The sequence below is a fragment of the Myotis lucifugus genome, unplaced genomic scaffold, assembly GCF_000147115.1.
Source record: "Myotis lucifugus unplaced genomic scaffold, Myoluc2.0 scaffold_54, whole genome shotgun sequence".
Classification (NCBI taxonomy): Eukaryota; Metazoa; Chordata; class Mammalia; order Chiroptera; family Vespertilionidae; genus Myotis; species Myotis lucifugus.
This window is the reverse complement of record NW_005871102.1, coordinates 5,511,371-5,533,137: the sequence shown is the minus strand read 5'-3', so window position 1 is coordinate 5,533,137 and position 21,767 is coordinate 5,511,371. Positions and strand designations below refer to the sequence as shown.

The following is a 21,767-nucleotide window of genomic DNA, read 5'->3' as shown; positions in this document are numbered from 1 at the left end:
AAACCCTTGTCTGGCTGTCTGGGAAATCTCTGCCCTTTTCTATATCACACGAGTCTATGAAGTTGAAGCTACAGCAGGGAGAGGAATAACTGGTGGGGAAAGGTCTTGGGGGAGTCAGTAAAGGGTGGGATCTAGAGCCTAAGAAGAGGGACCAGCCCAGAGCAAAAAGTAGAACACCTCTGCTGAGGCTGAAGCAAAGAAGGTGAAGGGAGGTGGGTTGCAGGTCCCTTTGTGGCGGGGAGATAAGGAACTTCTGAGAACCTCCGCTTTCTTTGTGAAGTTGGAGGCAAAGGGGGTGGGACCAAGCAGGGAGCCTGAGGGAATGAAGAGCCTTTGGATAGCTGTTATGGACAAAACCGACCAGGGTTATATATATAAATAAATGCCAAGCAGAGTTGAGATTATGGCCATCGTGCCTAACTACATACGTGGATAAATTCCATGGGGAACTCCCTCTGAGGAAATAGGCAGTTATCAGAAGTTCATTCATTAGGTTGACAAGTACAGGCACAATGGGAAGCATTAGTTATACCCCTAAGTCACTAGGAGCCCCAGAAAATGGGTGATTTCCTTATAGACTCAAGGTGCAGCTGTGAACAGCTAGAAAACAGCTGCTGCAAAGGAACCATTATGAGAGCCAACAATCAAAATGGTTCAAGTGTAATCAGTCTCAAGTGGTAGCCCCCCTGCCTGTGCAGAAAGAGGCTTAAACTTCACATCACCATGAACTGCCACCATCAAGCAATAGAATTTTCAGTCACACAGGTAGATGATGCTCACCCTAGGGCCTAGTAGGCAGGGGCATCTTCAAATTATGAAAGACAGCAGCAAGATTCAGGCACCAAATACCTTTTGCCTTTCATTCTATGGGGTTTGAAAACAGTGGAAATGTCCCCAATACTTCCCAAACAAATTACTTTTAATGTTATAACAGGGGATGACCAAATTCTAATAATACAGCCTTTTCAGATCATTCTACTGTTAATGGGTCCCCTTACGTATCTAATTTACAATCTATTGACTGCAAACTAAATGGGATTTTTCCAAAGAAGAGTTTTTGGGGTAGCTGTAATAACAGGCACAGATTACTTTAATGAGCTCAACTGTCATTCACTTTTATTATTTGGCCAATTTTTTACATGAAACTAGTTTCATGTGAGCCAGATAATTACAAGTTATCCTAACAGAAATGCGTTGCTGCATTGTCCTTCAAATTAAAAAAATGTATTCGGAAATAATTAGAGTCACAGGAAAGCATAAAGATAGTCCAGAGAGGTGCCATGTACCCTTTGCCAAGTTTCCTCCATGGTTACATTTTATAATTACGGTACAATATTGAAAGCAAGAAACGGATACTGATACAAGATGTGTGCATAGTTCTATGTCATTGTCACAGGTGTAGATTCGTGTGACCACCACTGCAATCAAGGCCTAGGACTCCCATCACTAAAAGGTCTCTCTCATGCTACCTTTATAGTCACGCCCACCCCCTGCCCCCACCATCCCTAACCCTGGCAACCACTTATCTGTTTTTCATCTCTATAATTCTGTCATTTTTGAAAATGTTGCAGAAATGGAATTATATAGTATGTGACCTTTTGAGATTGGCTCCCCTCCCCCCCACTCAGCATAATGCCCCTGAAATTCATTAAAATTGTTGCATATATAAATAGTTTATTCCTTTTTGTTGCTGAGTAGTATTCCATAGCATAGAGGTAGCATTGTATAACCATTTTTCTACGGAAGTATATTTTGGTTGTTTCCAGTTTCGGGCTATTACTGGTACAAATAAAGCTATGAAGAATTATATACAGGTTTCAATGTATACACACTTTAATGTGTACACCCTTAAATTGCCAGAAGTGTAACTGCTAGTAAGTACATATCTAGTTTTTAAAGAAATATCCAAGCTATTTTCCAGAATGTTGGTACCACTCTCTTTTCCCACCCACAGTGAATAAGTGATCCAGTTTCTCCACATCCTTATCAGAGTTCAGTGTTGTCACTACTTTTAATTTTAGCTGTTCGTATAGGTGTGGTGATAGCTCTCTGTGGTCTTAATTGGCATTTCCCTAATGACTAGTGATGTTGAACATATTTTTGTAAAGACATGAAGCTTATAATTGGTTTCAGGGTTCCTTTTGGCAAATCATTTCACTCTTTCCAACCCTCAATTTTTTTTTTCATCTGTAAAATGAGAAAATTTAACTATATCACCCCTAAACAACCCTCCAGCTATAACCACTAGATCCACCCTGGGTGAGTTTGTTTGCAAGGTGTGGAGCTTTTAATTTTCCCTTTGGGCACCAGCTATTCCCATCTGCCAAGCATTGACAAGTAATGAATCTTAGCCATGGCCTTCATTGACATTTCCATGAAATGTGTGACAACTCCCTACGGGCTTCATTTGGCCCTGAGGCCTTATTCAGCATTTAAGTCACATCATCAAAGGCTGAGCAAAAAGACTCAGGCTTTCAGGAATTTATAAGGGGCTTTATTGATTTTCTGATTCATTGTAAAATTCTTATTTCTTTTGTTCTCAAGGTTCACTACAGAGCAGGGTTTGAGTAAGTGATACCTTACAATTTTCATCAAGCATCCACCGAGTGCCTACTGTGTGCTGATAGAGTGGTGCACTGGAAAGAGCACAAGCCATATATGGAGAGGGACTTGGGTTTGAATCATGCCTCTGCTACTTAGTAAGTAAATGTGACCTTGGCAAGAAACACAACTTATCTGAACTTCAGCAACGTGAAGGTAACACCTGCTGACCAAGTGTTATCAGGAATAGAGATAACCTATGTAAATGCCCAGTTCATAGTAAGCACTCAATAAATGGTAGCTATGATTACGTGGGACATAGGGAGTACATCCTGGAGAAAACCTAGAGGACAAGAGACATGACCTGTGCCACACCCGGTGCAATGTGCCTACACGCACGCACACACACACCTCAGTTAATTTCTACATTAACTAATGCTGGGAGACAGATAGTTGCAAACCTGGTTTTATAAAACGGAGGCTGAGAAGTTAAATAATTTAAGATCACCCTGATACTAAGTGAAGGAGATGGAATTCAAACTGTGTCCTTAAGGGGTTTATAGTCTAGCCAGAGAGATAAGCTGAGCAGAAATAGATAAGTACCAACGCAGAATGGCCAAGTGCCAGTTGAATAGCAGAGCCAAAAAGCATTTACCAGTTTAGAGAGGGAGTTCATTCTGAGGATTGGCCAACTGGGGAAAGCAAAAGGAAACAGGATTAGAACTTGCTCTGTCTCCCTGAATACCCTTGAGTTCCTAGATGTCACCATCACAACTGCTTGTTGGTCCTGGAAGCCCAGCCCAGCTGCTGCGGGGACAGAGGCAGCCCTCAGCTCTCCCAGTCCCCCCTTCTCTCCCTCCTCCGTCCATTAATGGAATATTCATATGCAGGCCCTCCCATTTCACTCTGAAGTTTTATCCAACCTGTGTTTTTCAGCATTATCACAAAAGGTCACTGTCAGAGTGGTAATTCTTCTATTAACACAAAACCCAGGTCTATTTTATAGAAATATGTTCTAGATTATCTTTCTTGAAATCCTTTTCTATGATGTGAGCTTGAATTGCTTATAAGTGTATGTCTGGGCCATTTCTGCACTTGGTAATTTTCAAAACATCTCTTTTGGGCTCTATTGCCTATGTAGTCTGGCTCACAGTGGGTACTGCTGAAATTCATTTTGCCAATATACTGTGTATTGAGCGGTTCCTATGTGCCAGGCACTGGAACATAGAATGTATGTTCTATGAATGGCTGATTAACTAGTGAAGGCCATAAGAATCTAATTTGAATATCAATATCCATGGCAGATTATTAGTAAATAAACTCTGCAGCATTAATGGAAATAAAGTGTATACAGTGACATACAGAAAAACTCCCAATTCCTTGTGGCAGGAAACAATCCTTGACAATTTCATCATTGGGCGTATAAACACGTCATCATGTAGATGGACTTTGAGTCAGCAAAGCTGGGCAAATTCACACATCTTTGAAATTTGATCTTAATTTCAATTGCAAAGGCCTAAATTGGGTTAGAGCAGCTTGCCTTCTGTCTTCACCGCTCCTCGATCCTCAGGGATCAATGACTAATTCATTCTTTAAAAGTAAGGTAGAGGGCAGCCCAAAGACTCAGCCTCAGGGATTCCATCTGGTTTGCAACTTCCTGTGTGTAATACACAGACCATGTATTTGTAGCTGTTTTGTGAGTAACAGGGTACAGGTTTTAAGATCTTTTAAAGCATGTCAAAGGGTTCTATTCAGCAACTGATGAGACTCCAAATGTTTTCCTTTTTATTATTCCCAGCCCTCCAAGTTTCTCCAGAATTGTCACCGTTTAGAGTTAGTGTCTTTTCACGTTGTTCCCAAAATTCTCTATTTATGCTACTGTCATGTTGCTCAGGAAAAAAAATAGAGCTTTTATTCAGTTCGGGTAACACCTTAGATCCACCCTGGTACACCTCAAAAAGGAAAAAAAAGCAAAGACTGCTTTAGCTAGAAGTTGAATCTCTCATTTCCTTCTTGGTTTCACTTCCTTTTCCATTCTGGTGGCTTCCCATTTTGGTCTGTGGCCTCCTGTTCCCTCAATTTATTTTCCGTTTGAGAAGCTGTTTTCTCTAAAGCTGTTTTTCTTCTTGATTGTTCTCACTCTCTGGCCCTGTTTTGCTTCTTCAGAGGTCTGGCTGCTGCCACGGCACTGGCCTCAGACCCAGCCTCTGCTTGCCAGGGATCCAGGCCAACCTGGCCTTCCACTCAGTCCCTCAGCTCCACTGTCCAGCTCCAACCGGCTCGGCTCAGAACCTTCTGGTCCCTAACATTCTCTCACACAAAACCCTGCCAAGGGACAAATGCAGAAGCTCCTGCCTAATGGGCTCCGCGAACATGGAATTCAGGGAAGGAGGGGGAGAGGAAAAAGTATACATGATCAGTCCTTAGAAGGAGCAGTTTCACATGCTCCTTAGGTCATTAATAAGAACTGGTGAAATTTGTATTTCTGTAATGAATTAAAGACCCAAATGACAATAGAAAAAAGATCCAGATTATATAACAGCTCTACAGACCTTACGGATGAAAAGATACCTGTTAGGTATCAGATTTGGGGCCCCCAAGATGACTTAGAACTCATACCTCAGCACCTCTTCTCATAGCCTTTAAGAAAATGGTGCTTTGAGTAAGAACCTTTGAATTCTATCCTTATCCCTAATATGTGTGTGTGTGTGGGGGGGGGGGAAGTGTGGTTAGAATGTTTGGGATCCCTAATGTCACAGGCAAGGCAACGACAAGATAAAGTATTAAATAACGTTAATGCTGTAGAAACCTTGGAAGAGTTCAGACTAGTCTTTGGGGCATTGATCCTGAGCTCTGGAATGTCTTATGATCCTGAGTGGGATATTTCCCCTCTATGATTTCAGTTGTAAGATGACACTGTTCTTTGCACCAGTACATGAGGCCTAGCTAATTAAAATACTATACTGGTTCATTCAAGAAGTATTTACTGGGTTCCTACTACATTCAAGGCATCGTGCAAAGAGACTGTGTAATATGACAAAAATTTAAAAATAGATGGCCATAAATAAACTCCATGATAGGATTATGTAAAACCTTCCAGATAATTTTAGCTCTTTGGATATACAAACAGGGCTTCCAGTTCCACTGTTTTGAATAAACTGACCTTTTTTTTCAACTACTACCCCTCTCTTCCAAATCAATTCATTCATCTTAGTCTACCGCCAATTTCCATCTATTTTCTAATGGTATGACCAGAGCTGCCATGTAATGTTGTGCCCTGCACACCAAGGGGCAAACAGGGCAGAAATCCATTCTATGTTTTGCTGATTAAGCCATGTCACCCAGCCTGGGTCAGTGTCCACCCAAAGGAACAATTCTCTAATTTGAACAAATGCCCCCTATATGTATTAGCTATGGCCCTGCTCATGTCCTCAGTTGGCTTACAAGCCAGACATAGAATAAATGGGCAGAGCTGTGCTGTGATCAAACAAGATTCATAACAAAGACACATTGGTTTTTGTTTGTTTTTAATATATTTTTATTGTTGATAGTATTAGATATCTCCCATCCCCCCCCTTTCCCTCCCTCCTCCATTCCCTTACCGCCCCCCCCCCCCCCAGGTATAAAGACACATTTAATGGCATATATGGTGCTTATCTTCACTTATTTCTGTAAGTGGCCATATTTGGTGTCCTTTTTACTCAGCCAAGCCTACTGTGGGGAAGCAAAAAGAAAACTTGTTGGGGAAGGAGGCCACAGTGAAAGCCTTGGTGAAGTCCCCTGGAGCCACAATATGGGTTCCCCGTGGTCTGAGTGTTTCCAGAAATCTTATGTCCAGGAGAGTCCAAGGTCCTGGGACTTGAACTCATACTTAACTCACTGAAAAACATCAGCATCTTCCCTCTGGTAGATTTTGACCTTACTGAGAATCAAAGATGACAGGTGAACAAGAGGTAAACAACAGTGAAGATTTTAGGGGTACAATAAGGCGGATCAAGGGGTGTTAATTCTCACAGTGGGTCTTTTATTTACTCTCAGTGGGTGGGGAATAAGCATGGAGAATAAGCATATTTATAAAGGTGAGTCAGGTCCATTTACAATAAGCCAGTAGAAAAAAGACAGAAATTGGATTGAACCCTATTCTGATAAACAAACTATCATTTTTATATTAAAAGGTTGCACTTGGGTCTATCTTTGTAGTTCCACTGAAGGTGATAATATGTCTGATAATTATTGTCCTTACTCTCCCACAGAAGACAGACAGAATGAGATCACTTCCATAATCGGACCATGCATATTTCCAAGATTCCAAGCTACCAGGCAGAGATGCCAGAAGAATGGGACACTTTGGCTTTCTCTCGGGCCAGGAAATATGTGAAGCGATCCAGCTATTCACAGGGCACTGTAGAAACTCGCTGGCTGCTCTCAGGGGTGGTCCAAGGCTGTCTGTAGGGTCACAGTCATGGCACCCATGGTTCAAAGCTCTTGCCTAATACATTCTCATGATGGAAGAAAAAGGCCACTTCATGATGTAGTGAGGTGCTCTTCACTGGTGGTATTCAAGTGAAGCCTGGATGCTCAAGTCAAAGGCACTGGAGAAGACATTGCTGGCCTTCATATGGAAGGATCTCTCCAGCTCTGAGATTCTCTAATTTACTTGTAAATCATCGTTGACAGATGGGATGTAGGGTAGTGCTGTATCATGAGACAAAGCAAAAGTTTGAGCCAAATGTGATAAAGGAGTCCATCAAAAGAGCTTGAAAGCTGACAGTTTTTTGGGAGCCAAAGAACGAAGAAACTTTGTGGCTCCTGTCTTTCTGCCATAAATGTTCAGTCCTGTAATATCCATGTCTGTGGTGGGTGTGGTCAAGAGCTTTGAGCACTGGACTTGAGTCCATAGGGGGCAGAGGTGACCGTGGTTCCCTGGGGAGAGACAACTGGAAAAGAGCTGTCCCCAATTATTGATCTGGTGCAGGAAGGTAGATGACTTCATTTTTCTCTGAAAGAAAGACTTTTTAGTCAGATACGTACATTTTTCCTTATAGCTCAAAAAAAGATTATGCAATGTTCAGCAAAATCTGAGAAGCTGCCATTGACATTTTTAGCCTGCTTTGTCAAGATTCTCTCAGTACTTGACAAATTTTAACTCAAATTCACACACTCCACAAGATAAAAAGCAGGAACTCACAGTGTCTCGTTCTTGAGACAGGTGTGTCATTGTAAAACTTTTTTTAAATTTTCTTTTTTGTGTTGTTTTGTTTTTTGTTTGTTTGTTTGTTTTTTCTTTTTGCTTCAGCCATTCTTATTTCTTAGATTGAGATTAGTGCTGTACTTTGTAAAGAGAACAGAATGATCCACTAACTCTGAGCTGATTTTCTAATAAAAGGGGTTGTTTTTTACTTTGATCTAATAATATGCTTTATACCATAGCACTTGAATTGGGGTTGAAATCTGTGGTTATGAAGCAATACCAAAGTCCTGGCCCACATTGGGTTCAAACCCAAAATCCGGGTCTCATCAATATTATGCTGTGATCAACCTGAGCATCTACTGAAATCGGGGGTGGGAGTAGTGTGGGGGGAGATGACCTTAAAATACAGCAGAAATCATGTCTGTCTTTTGCATTCCTATATCCCAGCATCCAGTACAGTGCCTGGAACATAGTAGGTATTTAATACATATATATGGAATGAACGGTTTCCCCAAGGTATCAAGAACCTATATCCCTCCCATTTCTCCTTCCCCTTTGCCTCACCCCAATTCCCATTTTCCAAAGGTATCTACTTTTCAACATTTTATGTGTTGAAAGATGAATTTAGAAGGAAAAGGAATTTCATATGATTGGGTCAGAAAATGTTTGTCAAAATGGGAAAACTTACTGATGTCTTGAAACAAAGGACAAAATAAAAAGTCAATAGTAATTAATAATAAGGATATAGTTTAGAAAAAGACAAATCAAGATCACTCTATCTTCTCTGACCCAACTTCTGGGAGGACAGTTCACCTGGACAGAAGTTGTCCTACTCTGTTGATGTCAGGCATCACCTATGAAACAGACCACTCTCCTTGCAAACATTATCCACGTGCGTGTTCCCAATATGGTGGGAGAGGTGTTCCTTCTGTGATCACAAAGTGTGGACCAACTCACATCTAAATGGAGGGTAGAGTGGTAAGTGCAGAAAATAAAGTTTGTGGGGCTGTGGGAGTGATAATCTGCAGCCCCTTGGACCCTTCCACATGCCTCTCACCTTGGGGCTTCCTTCTCCAGGCCAGGAAGCCAACTCCAGCCAGGACCATGGCGAGGACAATGGACCCAGAGACAGCTTTGATCACCAGAAGGGTAGTTTCTGACCCTAAAAGCAAGCATATGGGGGGAAATCCACAAGTCCTTCTCCCGCTCTGTATTAACTTTTGGGCACTTTTGTCCCTGTGATCATCGGGAAGCCCAACCCCATTTTTCTTACTCCTGCTTCTCACTTCACGGATCCATGCAGGGCAGTCATCTAAAACAGGGGGACAGTAGCTCTCAAAGTGGGGTCTGAATGCTCCAGGGGTCTTCAAGCAAGACCCTTCAGAGAGTCCACGAGGTCTACGTCATGACTTCCCTTTCCTTATCTCTCACATGTGCACAGTGGGGCTTTCCAGAGGCTACATCACATGTGAGGACACCATCGCTCTGATAGCTCATGAAAGGTGTACTCGTATTTTCTTGAGTTTAAATGTTAAAATTTTTAATATAGTAAGTAGCAATAGAGAAAACCCACATAAATAAAAGCTCGTTGGGATCCTTAATTTTTAAGAACACAAGGAATCCCTGAGACCAAAAGGTGAGAGAGCCTCTGATTTAAAGGACGCATTCTAAAGCATCCAGTGATCCCCCTCGCTGCTCGCCCCCCTTCCTCGTCTCACTTCCCAGACAGCACACCCTGTCCTTACCCTGAGGGACCTGAAGAACCATTTGGACGTCACAGTGCTCCACATGACAGGAGTAAAGGTCGCTGCTCTCAGAATCCAGCTCCACAGATACCCATGTCTGATAGGTCCCGTCCCCACTGGGAAGAACACCTCCATAATCCATTTCTTGGATCATTTCTTCCCCATTTTTCATCCAAATCATGGAAATTTCAGGGGGGTAAAAGCCATAAGCTCTGCAGACAAGAGTTGTAATCCCTGGAAAAGTTTCTTTGCGACTTACTTTGACCAGTGGGGGCTCTAGGAAAAAGAAGATAAAGTGAAATAGAAATATCTTATGTACTGAGCATACACTATCAGAACTTGGTGACTGGGTTTCCCAATTAATTTTCTTCATTGCAGGAAACATCTAAAACCAAGAATGACCTGGAACCCAGTTTCATCAACAACAAATTTATTGTGCACTTCCTGCTAGGGCAGTGTGCTCAATAATGCATGTGTTGTTGAGCCATGTAACTGAGCTACAGAATTTGTATGTAACTGTGACAAGCAATTTAGCAAAAGTTTGGAGACTAGAACTCAGCACTCCTTTTTCTCAATTCTGTGCTTATGCAAAGATATCACAGCCATCTCCGCTCAGCTTTGGCTCAAGTTGGTACTTTGGTGATTGCTGTGGTTTGAATGTTTGTGTCCCCCCCCCCCCCAAAATTCATATGTTGAAATCCCAGCCCCCAAAGATGATGGTATTAGGAGGTGAGGCCTTTGGGAGGTGCTTAAGTCATGAGGGTAAAACCTTCAAAAATGAGATTAGTGCCTTATAAACGAGGTTCCAGAGAAATCCCTTGTCCCCGGCCACCATGTGAAAACACAGCAAGAAGTCAGCAGGCTGCAACCTGAAACGGTGTCCTCATCTGACCACGCAGGCACCCTGACCCCGGACTTCCAGCCTCCATAACTGTGGGAATACATTTCTGTTGTTTGTAGGTTACCCGGCCTGTGGTATTTTCTATGGCCGCCCGAATGGACTACGACAGTGACTGTGATCAGATACAAACATATGTAACAGGTCACGTCACGGTTATGCCCTCCAAGGGGCTATGGACATTCATGTCCTAGAGGAGCTCCAGCAGCAAAGAAAGCGTCCATTTGTGGTCTTGCTTCCTCTGAACCATTCTGCTCATTTTCCATACGGTGCTGTCCTTGGTGTTTCCTGTTGACACTGGGTCACACCTAGACATGAGCCACACGGAGCCCAACGCCATCCCTGGAGGGGCTGCTTCCTGTTTGTCTCTACTCACTTCCTCGCCCCACTGTGCTACCTGCCACTGAGATACAGGAGGAGCCCTCGTCTCAACAATACCTTCCAGTTCTGTTTTCTGTGGCATATAGTTTAGAAGAAGAAAAGGCTTTCCAACGTTAACAAGAAAATATAAATGCCTCTGAGAGGAACTCTGCTTGTTGCCTGTAAGAAATGATCCCAGATCCTTTCCTAGGAGTGGGTTTTGACCAATGGGTTGAGACACCTTTAGGACACTCGTGGTAGAGAGAGAGTAGGCTTGGAGGGAGAGCAGCTATACTGAAGTTAGACTGCTCACGCACACCCCAGGTATGCAAGCTTCCCCTATTTTTCCAAAGAGTACTCGCCCTCAAATCCCAGTTAAACTCTGTCTTCCTTCTCCTAGTGCTGGTTTCCCTGAGAACAGCAGGCCTGGTAACTGGGTTCTCTGTTCAAAAAGGTTATGCCACTAATCACACTGAGGAAGTAGAGACTCTCACAGCTTCTCTTCAGACCTGGCTGGCCTCGGCCTAAAATGCCTCATGATTAAGGGTTTCATGCAACCCCAAGGTGGCCCTAGACTTCAACCAGATCCTGAGCAGTCAGACGTTTTTCAATCTGGCAACAAAACCATTTAATGGGTAAACAGAGACCTATAGTATACAAAGAGCTTTCATATACATTATTTCACAGCAATTTCTGTGAGGTAGGCATATCATTTACTTAATTTACTCATGGTTATTGCTTTGCTGGCCTAGCCTCTATTAGCCCCATTTTTTCTCATAATAAGAACCCCGTCTCCTGACAAGCACACTCCCTATATTGGAAAATTAGTCCACCCGACCCCAACATGTTGCTTCTTTTAAGAGGTACCATTCTTGCATATGCCCTGGCAGGAACTCGAACTGTGACCTCCTGGTTCATAGGTCAACGTTTAACCACTGAGCCATGCCGGCCGGGCAAGAGGTACCATTCTTAACCCTGACACCGAAACATAACCCAAGCTGTGTGTCCTGGCTGCTCTCTCTTTGCTAGCTCCCAGATCTAGTATCAGACCGTCTGTGCCCTGCTCTGTGCCCCAGGAGGCTGTGCTCACCAGACTGCACTCCAGGGCTCCCTTGCCCCCAGCTACCTGTTGGGTCTGGCCTCTGGGAGGAGAACCCTTAGCAAAAGATCAGAAAACTAGAAGAGAGAGTGGCTAGGAATTTGTCCACCAGTTGCCCAGCCATTGCAGTCTGCTATTGACCATGGTCCTCCATAGCCACAGCTCTTGCTAGAAGGTTCTTCCAGGGTACCAGCCCTGGTGGGGTTCTGGTAACAATAGTCCCTTCCCTTTTGCCTTCAGATCCAGGGGGAGTAATGGCTTCCCTCTGCTGCAAGTCCCTAAGTATTTCACTATCCCTTGCCCGTGTCCTCAACCCTGATTGTACTTATGTAAATAATCTCATTACTGACTTCCCAGTTAAACCATCCTGAGTGTGCCATTTGGTTCTTGTCAGGACTCTGTAACCCATGGTCAGTCTTAGAAACTTCTCCTGATGGGCACAGTGATTAGTGCAAGAGGTGGCACATGATCCAACTGAGGCCAACCAGAGTCCTCCTGTAATTTAAAAAAAAAATTTTGTAGCTAGAACTAGAAGAGAGAAGCCCATTCTTCCAGAATGGTGAAACTACAAGGACATGAGCTTTGTGTTGGCTCCACCACCTCCCCTTGGAGAAAACCATTCAAATCTTGGTTTTAATTCCTTGGGTCCCCACACTGCCCTGATTTCTGCCTGTCAAATAACCTCCCCCTTGATGCTTAGGCCAGTTAGAGTAGGTATCTGTTAACTGCAACCATTAAAATTGAGATTGTTACTTAGCTAGTGATTAGGAGAGTTGAAGCTCAAACTCTAGTTACCTGCCTCCATAGGCAGGCTCTTAGAGAGATAGTCCACACTCATAACTGGGGCCCTGATGCCTCCCGAGGGCCGGCCACAGCTCTGGAAAGCCCACCATTAAAGACCACCCCTGTGGGAAAGGCACATTGTGTCTAGGACTTTCCTATAGCATGATACAGGCAAATTCACTTTGAATAAGATTATAAGGGGAAAGTTCTGTATTAACTAAAAGTTAACTGATTAAATCCTATCGTTAATGTGTAAGGAGCTTTTCACCGAAAGAAATCTTATCATAAATCCTTTAGTAAAGCAAAGACCCTCTGTCTCTCTTCTTTGTAAGTCCAGATTTCACTCACACTGGTGTTATGGGAGCCCTTAGTTACCACACAACTTGTATGAACTGCTCCGCTGCCCAAAGTATTTCCCAGCTTATCATTGTCAGGAGATGGAAGGATTCGTTCACTGGATCCCCACAAAAGGAGGTGACCCCAGGGTACTCCACTCTCTCAAGTGGGATTGCTGAATCTCGTCAAGATGCTGATAAAAGCAACTGGGGAAAGTTTTCACAGGGAGTCATAGCTCATGATGGTCTGACTAACAAGGTGTGTTTCAGAGTAAGGTGAATATAACCTAGATTAGTCATAAAACCAGGGTTCCGGGGGCGTGGGAACAAGGTGTTCTCCCTTCTTTTTACCTGTTCTTTGTAGAGTGTCTTTCCCATACTCCAGGAATCTCTTTAACCAGGCGATACATTCTTCTTCCAGCCAATTCTTCTGATATTGTAACTCATGCCAATTGGCCTCCCACGCCCTCTTGGTGATGTGAGCCACATTATCTACAGCTGTCCAGGAGAGCGTGTCTTTATCAAAGATAAGGAAATCCTGTCCGTCATATGCATATTGCAAAAATCCTGTGGTGCTTCCATCCTCCAGCAACTCACAGCCAATCATCCTCTGGTAAGTGTGAAACCCTGGAACACACATACAGGCCAGGAAAGGGTTTACACAGGGTGTGGAGGTGAATGCCCTGGTGACGGGAGTGGCGGTGTGGCTGGGGCATCCTCCACCCCAGGACAGAGCACTCCACAGGCCCACCACGGCATCACTGTCTCCAGGAGGTTCCTGTGACATGATCCCATGTAGCAACAGATATTCGTGGCATACTTACTGTGTGCCAAAGGAATGCGATCATTCCTGCCTTGGGGAACTATAGGATAACTCCTATAATAGCAATGATTAATGGGTAAACTTTATAGTGCAGTGGAGCGAGAGATATGCAGGAGCCAGAAATATCCCTGGAAAAGTTAATGTCATAAGTCACGATGCACACGTGAGCAACTCACTAAGCCTGGCCACCAGGAAATGAGACACAGAATGGCCACATTTAAATGGGAAAGGAGAAGATACAGGTCACAAGCCTGAATGATATTGGGATAAGGACACAGGGGGCAAAGGACAAAGGGCTCCTAGGGACGACAGACAATTTGGAAGATGCACGGGCAGATGGCAGGCATGGAACCCCATCCACCAAATTGTCCAGGCTTTGCCAAAAGCCACACAAAGGGCAACTCGGCAAAAGCTTTCACGCGCTGTCGGCCCAGGGACCGGTCTTGGCCGGGGTGGGCCCCAGGGAGGGGAAGCAATCTGCTGCGCTCACACCTGAGTGATTGTAGTGTCTCTGCAGGCGCTCCAGTTCCACCTTGAACGTCTGTTGCCAGCCCCGCAGCAGCTGCGTGTACCTCTCCCAGTGATCCGGCGCCAGGTGCTCTGCCATCCACGGCGCCCGCGGCTCCTTCAGCCGAGAGAAACTGTCGTATGTGGTGATGGGATGAGAGTCCACGTACCCCACTGAGAGAAATTCAGGGATCCCATGGCCAGGTTCTGAAACGCCCAGGCGGAAATATCTCAGAGAGTGAGTCCCTGGGAGGGAGGCAAAGAAGGAAGATATTTAGAGTCACAGACCATCCAGGCCCATAAGCTGCCGTCTCTTTAATCCCCACGCACTGCTCCATGTTCAGCGGTGCCCACTCCTCCCTGGACTGGCTGCTGCCTCCTCTTACAGAACCATTGCCCCAGGAACTGGGGCTGCAAAGGGCTTCAGAACTTTAGCCCAAGACCTGGAGCCTTTTTCATAAAGGGGAGCAGAGCTGAAATCTAATTTATTTGGAGTCTGCCAAAGTATGCTTGAATCTGTCACTGACTTTGAAACCGTGCTATTTCTCCACATCTGGAAAGGTTCTATGGCTTTGCAGATATGCAACTGTTTAAAGATGGAGGCAAAAGGAAGAACAGATTGTGAACATTAGTTCTCACACCTCCCTGTATCCGTCTGTGTACTCAGCAGACATCTGAGCGCCTCCTCTGTGCCCGGCTCTGCACTAGGCCCTGCACACACAACAGACAAGATGGATGCAAGTGTCCGCCCTTACGGGGGGAAGGGAGGAGACAGACAATACAAAATAAATGAAATGTATAACATGCCTTTAAAAAAGTGCAATGGAGAAAAATAAAGCTGCAAAGAGGACTAAGCAATACAATTTTAAACAGCAATGGCTAGGGAAGGCCTCCCCAAGAAGGTGACTTCTGTAGGGAATGAGGGGGTCAGGCAGATATCTGGGGACAGTAGTCCAGGCAGGGGGGACTGTGCAAAGGTCCTGCGGAAAGGACCTGCCTGACATGTTCCAAGAGCAGCAAGAAGGCCTGTGGCTGGAGAAATGGGTAGGAATTGCTTCCACAGTTACTCATAGAAAAAAAAAAACCTCACAGAAATCAAATTCTAGGCATAGAATGAGAGAGGAGAAGGAATAAGGAATTGGGAAAAAAGATGGTGTTACTGAGCTAAGTTGGATTGGTATAGAAGTGTCCTTGGAATATGGGGTTCCATGTATGACAGCTGGGTCTACATGCGTAGAACATGCCACCAAGTTAAAAGAAAATAAAGGTATTAACATCGTGGGGCATTTCTGCTCAACAGGAGAATTTTTTCTAAATGAACATCACTGACATTACCACACACAATATTTACAATTCTTGTAATGTCGCTTTCTTCTTAAAAATATCACTTCATAAAAAGCTGCATTACTAGAGTTTATAAGAGGTAAGTAAAGAGAAATATGGTCTGTCGACAATGCTGTCCAAGTCCAGTGTTCTGCCCTTTTCTCCAACCTCAATCTCAGTCTAATTCCTGCTTGCGGAGCAGCTCTCTGCCAGCCAGCCCTGACTTCAAAGGCTGCTCCGCCCCTAGAGGCTGGCCTCCATCTGTCCATCATCTGCCTGTCCACCCCTCCTGCAGCTGCAGCCTGGCCCCACTCCAGGACATCTCAGCCCTCTCCCCTTTCTTCACTGTGGGCCTAGTTATCCATCTGGTGTGTCCATAGGTACGAGTCACACTTGCTCCTTAGTTGGGCTTCCAAAATGCGACCTCAGCTGTGATGGGACATTGGTGGACAGATGTTAAATCAGTGACTCAACAGAAGAGAGAGGGGAAAGCCCATCATCCCCTCTCTCATGGTACCTTAGACCCTGTGATCATTTATATCCTATGGATATATTACCCGGATGATCAGATGAAGTAGAATTATGAAGGTTGAGTCACTTGAAAAGACCTATATTTGATCATTTTTTAGCTCCTAAAATGGCAATTTCATATGATCCCATCTAAAAAAATCTTCCGATTCTTTCTTCTTGCTCCAATAATTATGAAATTGGGTTTCTCTCTTCCTTTCCATGAATAGACTATCAGTATCAACTCACTTATTGAACTGAAATCTACAATTTTGAATTTGGTCTGTTCAGGCCAGTAAAACTGCTTCTCAAAGGGCCTCCGCTGCCTGTCCCAAGAGCCTCTGGTAGACATTGCTGGAAAGCCTGAACAACACAACCAAACAACTCTTACACCAGACACAGTGGTTACTTAGTGTCCTAAATTATGTTCCTTCAACTTATAGGTTAACTGACTAGGCCACTTTTACAAAAGGCTGTAAAAATCACTGGTTATAAAATAATTGATAGTGTTTTCAGATATGCATCCATGGGGGCAATTTTTATTTATTGGGTATGTACCACGTACATGGAATTGTGAGCAATGTTAGGAAGAGAGAAAAACAAATCAGATACTAGTTCTTCCCTCCAGGAACGTACATTACTATAGGAGAACTTGTAACATAAATAAATACAGTGCAATGACACATAGCAGCAAGTAGTTAAGTGACATGATCCAGTGCTCAGAGGAGAGAGAGCTGCTCTCTCGTGAAGCAATCCAGAAATGCTCCAAGGAGGAGGTGATGGTCCTTCCACCAAATTGGGCCTTCAAAGAGCTATGGAGGGCCGCAGCATCTGAGTCATAACCATGAGAATTGCACTTATTTATTGAGCATGTACCGTGTGCTAGGTACCAGGCTAAGCCTTTGGTAATGCGTTTCATGTACTCTTCATAGCAACCTTATGAGATAGGTTCTAAAATTCCCATTTCAATAGGTTCAGAGAGATGAAGAAATGGCCCAAGATCATCCTTAGAATCCATACGTGGAGGAGCCAGGATTCACTCCCCTCTGTCTAGACACCCAACTGGTCCTAAGGCAGGGGCACTTCTCCAGCCCAGACTATTATAGGCTCCCCTTTCCACCACCATTGCTCTCTCCTGCCCCCTTGTGTCTAGAATGATTCACTGTCACTGATTCCCCTAGTCCCTAGAGGCTCAGGCTTTAGAACCTTCCTACAAGAAGCTGTGGGCCCTGATTGGATAACCAGGTCAACAAAGTCCCTATTATTTGCTGACCCTCCCAAGTAGCCTGATGCCTTAATACAGTCAGAATGACTATGATTTCTGGGAACTACTGTTTGGAATTTCAGGCATCTTGGGAATGAGGGGGAGAAGTGGATGGTGATATTTTTAGTTAAGAGAACCCTTGGACACTTCTCAAACCAAGCATTCAGTGAATGTGGACGGTTCTATAAGCAGCCAGAACTCATCTAACTGCAGGAACTTACTTAGGGCATGAAAGTGCTGAATGGGACAGTTTGACATTTTAGCTACTCTATGGAGGCCACCCTTTTGGAGGTTACCAATGTCTCCTTTTGTATAAGTTTTATTCTTTTCTGAATTTGCAGTAGGCATAGTCCTAGAGCTAGGGATGCAGCAACGAACTCGTCAAAGCCCCAGCCCTATAAGCTAATTTCTAGAAGATAGTGATGAAAATTGTGAAGAAAAATAAAGCAGATAAAAAGTGTGAAGGAGGCTGATCTTTTAGACAGAAGGATCAGGAAAGTCCTCTCTGAGCAGGTGGCAGTTGAGCAGAGATGTGAATGAAGTGAGGAAGTGAGTCATGGGAGAAGAACCTTCCAGAAAGAACAGCAAGCCCAAGTCCTTGAGGAGGCTGTGTTTAAGGAATAGCAAGGACACCACTGTAGGACCATGTAGAGCGTTAGAGAAGAAATGAATGAATGAGCTCTGGTGGGGTTTTTTTCTTCTCTCTATATACAATGATGACCATATGTCTCATATTTCCCAGGGAAATTCCAATTTTGTGAGTTTTATTGAAGTCATAACAAAACCTGATTTGATACTTATACTCTTGAAAGGGTTGTGATAATAAACTTGGACATCAGAAACAATGTCCCTTGTCATCTATCTCAATCTGGGTTTCATAAAGCAAGTGCGGTAAGAGGATGGCTAAGGTCAATGGATTTTAGTGAAAATAGATATTCCAACTAGTCAGAAAAAATATCTACAAATTACTTGAATTTCTCCAATTTAGACAGATTCCATGTCAACCAAGAAGAAGAGAGCCTTAGGGGAGTAAAACGTTGTCTCGGAGAAATTTCTACTGCATGTACCTTGGTAACAGCTCCATGGAAACAGACTGAAGTCTAATAAAGTCTATAGCAAATGCCCATATTTCCCCACATTAACTCTTTGAACTCAAGGTCATTTCTAAACAGATAATCTGTAAGTCTGTGTTTTTATACTAGCTCAGTTGTCAATTTAGGGGGCTTAGACACCATTAGTCTTTATCTGTGAAGGATTCCATCATTTGTGAGGCAAATTGATACAGCAGATTGATATGCATCCATAAAATTATGAGTAATATCAAGAGTCTGACCTTGGTTATTTCAAGATTAAGCATACAAACCACATATGGCTATGCAAGAGAGATCCTATGCAGGGCCCTAGCTAACTGCACCCACCAGGGACAGTTTCACACAGGTTGAAATGAAGAACAGGATGAGTTGTAAAGCATGAAACAACATTTTTTGGTTTTTGTTTTCATACACGTTCTGCAACTACAGTAAACCACAGTTGCAATTTTACAGTCGTAATTACTGCTCAAGTTCTCTCTGGCTCACAGTCAGATCATTTCAATTTCTTAGGGACATTACCTTTGAACATAAACTCACTCAGGAGGCATTTATTAAGTGTCTACTGGTCACTAGGTAGTGCTGGGGAAATAAAGAAAAGAAAAATGAAGAGATCTCTCCCTGGCTTTAAGGAGAGCCTTGAAGGAAAGATTTTTGCAAATAGGAAATTAAAAAACTGTGAACAGGAGCTATGGGAGCACACAGGAAGGAGCAGTCTACTGCAGGCTATGGAGCCAATGAAAGCAACACACTGGAAGCGAAATTGGAGTTATCTTGACACTTCCTAGAGCTGTGCTCCCAAGCACTCCCTGCATTTCCACCTCTAGAAGCTCCTACGCAGGGCCAGCATTAGGCTCATATACCAATTAGACCAAGTCTTTTTTAATAACCCTGGCTCTCTTCCCTATCAGCATCCCTCAGTGCTCAAGAACTCTCAGTCAGGGTCGTGGCAGGAAATAGCCTTCACTCCAGATGAGTAACATGAAGAGACCTTGAGAAGGGACTCCTTGTATGGGAGGTATGAGCAAGGTTAAGAAAAAAAAAAAGAGGGATAAGAGGTCCAGACGCTAGCAATGATGGGAAGCCTTTACCACCCCTAGAGTTGCAGAGATAAGAGTAGCAAATTGTGTTCCCCAAGCCCAGTGGGAGCTGGACCCATATGAAGAGGGGCTAGTCAGGGGAAATTATATTGCAGAGGGACACCGCTACCACTGGAGACATTACAAAAATGGGAAAGGGGAAGACGAAATACCCTGACCTGTCTTTCCTCCTTGCTCTCTGACCTCTCTCCCATCAGTGTCTCCCATTGGGTAGAAATCAACCTGCAAGAGAGAGACTGGGTGATGCCGCCTGTAGGCGTCATCCTCCAGGGCACAAAATAGGACAGAGAAGGATGACGTCTAGGAGTGAAAAGGAGAATAACCAGAACAAAGTGAGCCTGCCTACCCTTTACAGAGGACTGCCTTTGTTTCACATCCACCATCATCAAAGTGCCAGGTGTCCGCATCCAGAGGCGCTGTGACATCGCGAGAACCCCTGACCTGTGGGCCAGAAGACCTGACTGCTCATGACGTGGGCTGGGTTTCTTGGCCTGACACAGGGGTTAGTGCGACCACAGCATGAAAGATTATGTTTGGCGGGTATTGTGGTCACATTATTGGACAACTCTTTACGGATCAAATGTAGCAACATATATGCCTTTTACCTTCCGGAAATATCACCCTTTTCTCCCTTCTTCTGTCCATAATTTTTCTCTGTCCCTCATCCCCCAATCTTTCCCATTTCTGATTTAAATGGTGGGATTTTTCTGGGTTAAATTTCTGTAGAAGTAGGACCGATGTCTGTCTTGTTCACGGTCGCAACTCCAAAAGTTGCTGGCACGTGGTGGGCCATCAACCAACATTTGTGTGGTTAATACACAGATGATTTGGAAGGGCTCCTTCCGGTCATCTCAGGAGTCACCGCCTACTGCGGCGCTGATGCAGGTGGAGACACCACCTGCTGCCGCCCAGGGAGTGCGGCCCGAGCAGGAAGAGGAGTTGCTGAGGGCACAGAGCCTGGGGCTTCCAGCCATGGACCCTGTCGGGTTTTGGGGGTAACGGTAGGCACCTGCTTCCCCAGTGACACGGGCCCTAAACCATGGAAAACTCCTCCGGGGCTCAGTTGATACCGCTCACACCCAGGAAGCAAGTCCAGAACCAGGGTTTTCTCTTTCTGGGACCTTTTGTCACAGGTGGAGCTTGTGGGGAGGAAGAAAAACAAACCAGCACGACGACTCTGCTCCACTGTTCAAAGCCCCTGAAACTCTGACCACATCCCAGGAGACTCGGGAAGCCAGTGAAGAGGAGAAACAGACGTAAGAGAAAGGGTCTGAGCAGAAAACAGGGAGCAATGCTCAGAGGAAAGTGAGGCAGCTCCCCGGAAGGTCCTTCCAGAATGGCTTCCGCCCCGTCGGAAGGGGTGACTGAAATCCTGCACGCGTGAGCTGGGAACTGTCCACTGGTCCAGCCTCCGACACGTCCCGGGTATTAAACACGCTTTTCCGCTCGGCTTCGTCCACATTCCGCCGCGAGTTTTAGGAAGACAAGCTGTTCCCCCTCGGCGGCCTCAGCTCCGGAGTTCGGAGCAGAGAGAACTTGGGATACTCACGGGCAACGCTGCGCTTCACCGTAAATACAATGAGGAGGGGTAACAGGAGCACCATCAGCCCTTCTAAAATGCTTTCTCTCAGATTCTTTTAACCAAAACACCGGCAGGTCCCAGCGGATCTTTCAGGAACCTAAACTCCACCTACTCTTCGGGGTTTAGAAACTGCTCGAAGCTCAGGGCCCTCTCCCAATAAAAACGGCGGATATATGCAGTGTCATCAGTTGCTAGGCAGAATAGAGAGAAAAAAAATACGAGCGCTTCCAGATTCACTTTTAACCCTTTGGTGGCTTCAGGCGCCGGTTGATCCTTTTGGTATGCCTGTCTCAAACCTGTTTCCAATCTTTTAAAATTATTATTATTATCATTATTTTTCAATTACAGTTGGCATACAATATCATATTAGTTTCAGGTGCCCTATTCCCAACGTTTAAAATATTTACAGAGCACAGCTATGTGTAAGGCACAGGGAACACAAAGATTAGTCATTCCTTGTCCCCCCAGGGAGCACAAAAGAAAAGAAGCCTTTATTTCTTCACTGGAGCATAGATTTCACTGTGGAAGGATGTGCAAGATTCACACAAGGTCCCAGTACTTGCAACTCCCTGCCCCGGCTTCCTACAATGCAATAGTCCATACAGCTGATAGAGCACATAT

The 21,767-nt window shown here is 44.4% G+C and overlaps 1 protein-coding gene across 4 annotated transcripts; it reads right to left on the bottom strand.

Annotated features, from left to right (window-relative positions):
* Positions 1–7,268: 7,268 nt before the first annotated feature.
* Positions 7,269–21,317, bottom strand: LOC102432717 (major histocompatibility complex class I-related gene protein). 4 transcript variants are annotated; one of them, XM_006088977.3, is made up of 6 exons: positions 21,114–21,313; positions 14,268–14,528; positions 13,304–13,579; positions 9,478–9,753; positions 8,790–8,894; positions 7,269–7,540 (listed from the first exon to the last, which is right to left on the bottom strand). In XM_006088977.3, the coding sequence occupies exons 1-6, from the start codon at positions 21,166–21,168 to the stop codon at positions 7,500–7,502; spliced, it is 1,014 nt and encodes a 337-aa protein (XP_006089039.1). In that variant the 5' UTR covers positions 21,169–21,313; the 3' UTR covers positions 7,269–7,499. The 4 variants fall into 4 exon arrangements, with proteins under 4 accessions (XP_006089039.1, XP_014311559.1, XP_023609776.1 ...); XM_014456073.2 differs by lacking the exon at positions 21,114–21,313 and adding an exon at positions 19,911–21,107 and having other exon boundaries at positions 7,289–7,540; XM_023754007.1 differs by lacking the exon at positions 7,269–7,540 and adding an exon at positions 7,804–8,691 and having other exon boundaries at positions 21,114–21,317.
* Between the last annotated feature and the right edge of the window lie 450 nt (positions 21,318–21,767).

What these genes read in the sequence shown, in the direction of transcription:
- LOC102432717 (XM_023754007.1), bottom strand. Translation starts at nt 21,168, where the DNA reads ATGGTGCTCCTGTTACCCCTCCTCATTGTATTTACGGTGAAGCGCAGC. An exon ending in GGTGAAGCGCAGCGTTGCCC is followed by an intron (nt 14,529 to 21,113) that starts GTGAGTATCCCA and finishes CCTCCCTCCCAG; the next exon opens with GGACTCACTCTCTGAGATAT. An exon ending in CTGGAGAAGGAAGCCCCAAG is followed by an intron (nt 8,692 to 8,789) that starts GTGAGAGGCATG and finishes CCCTCCATTTAG; the next exon opens with ATGTGAGTTGGTCCACACTT.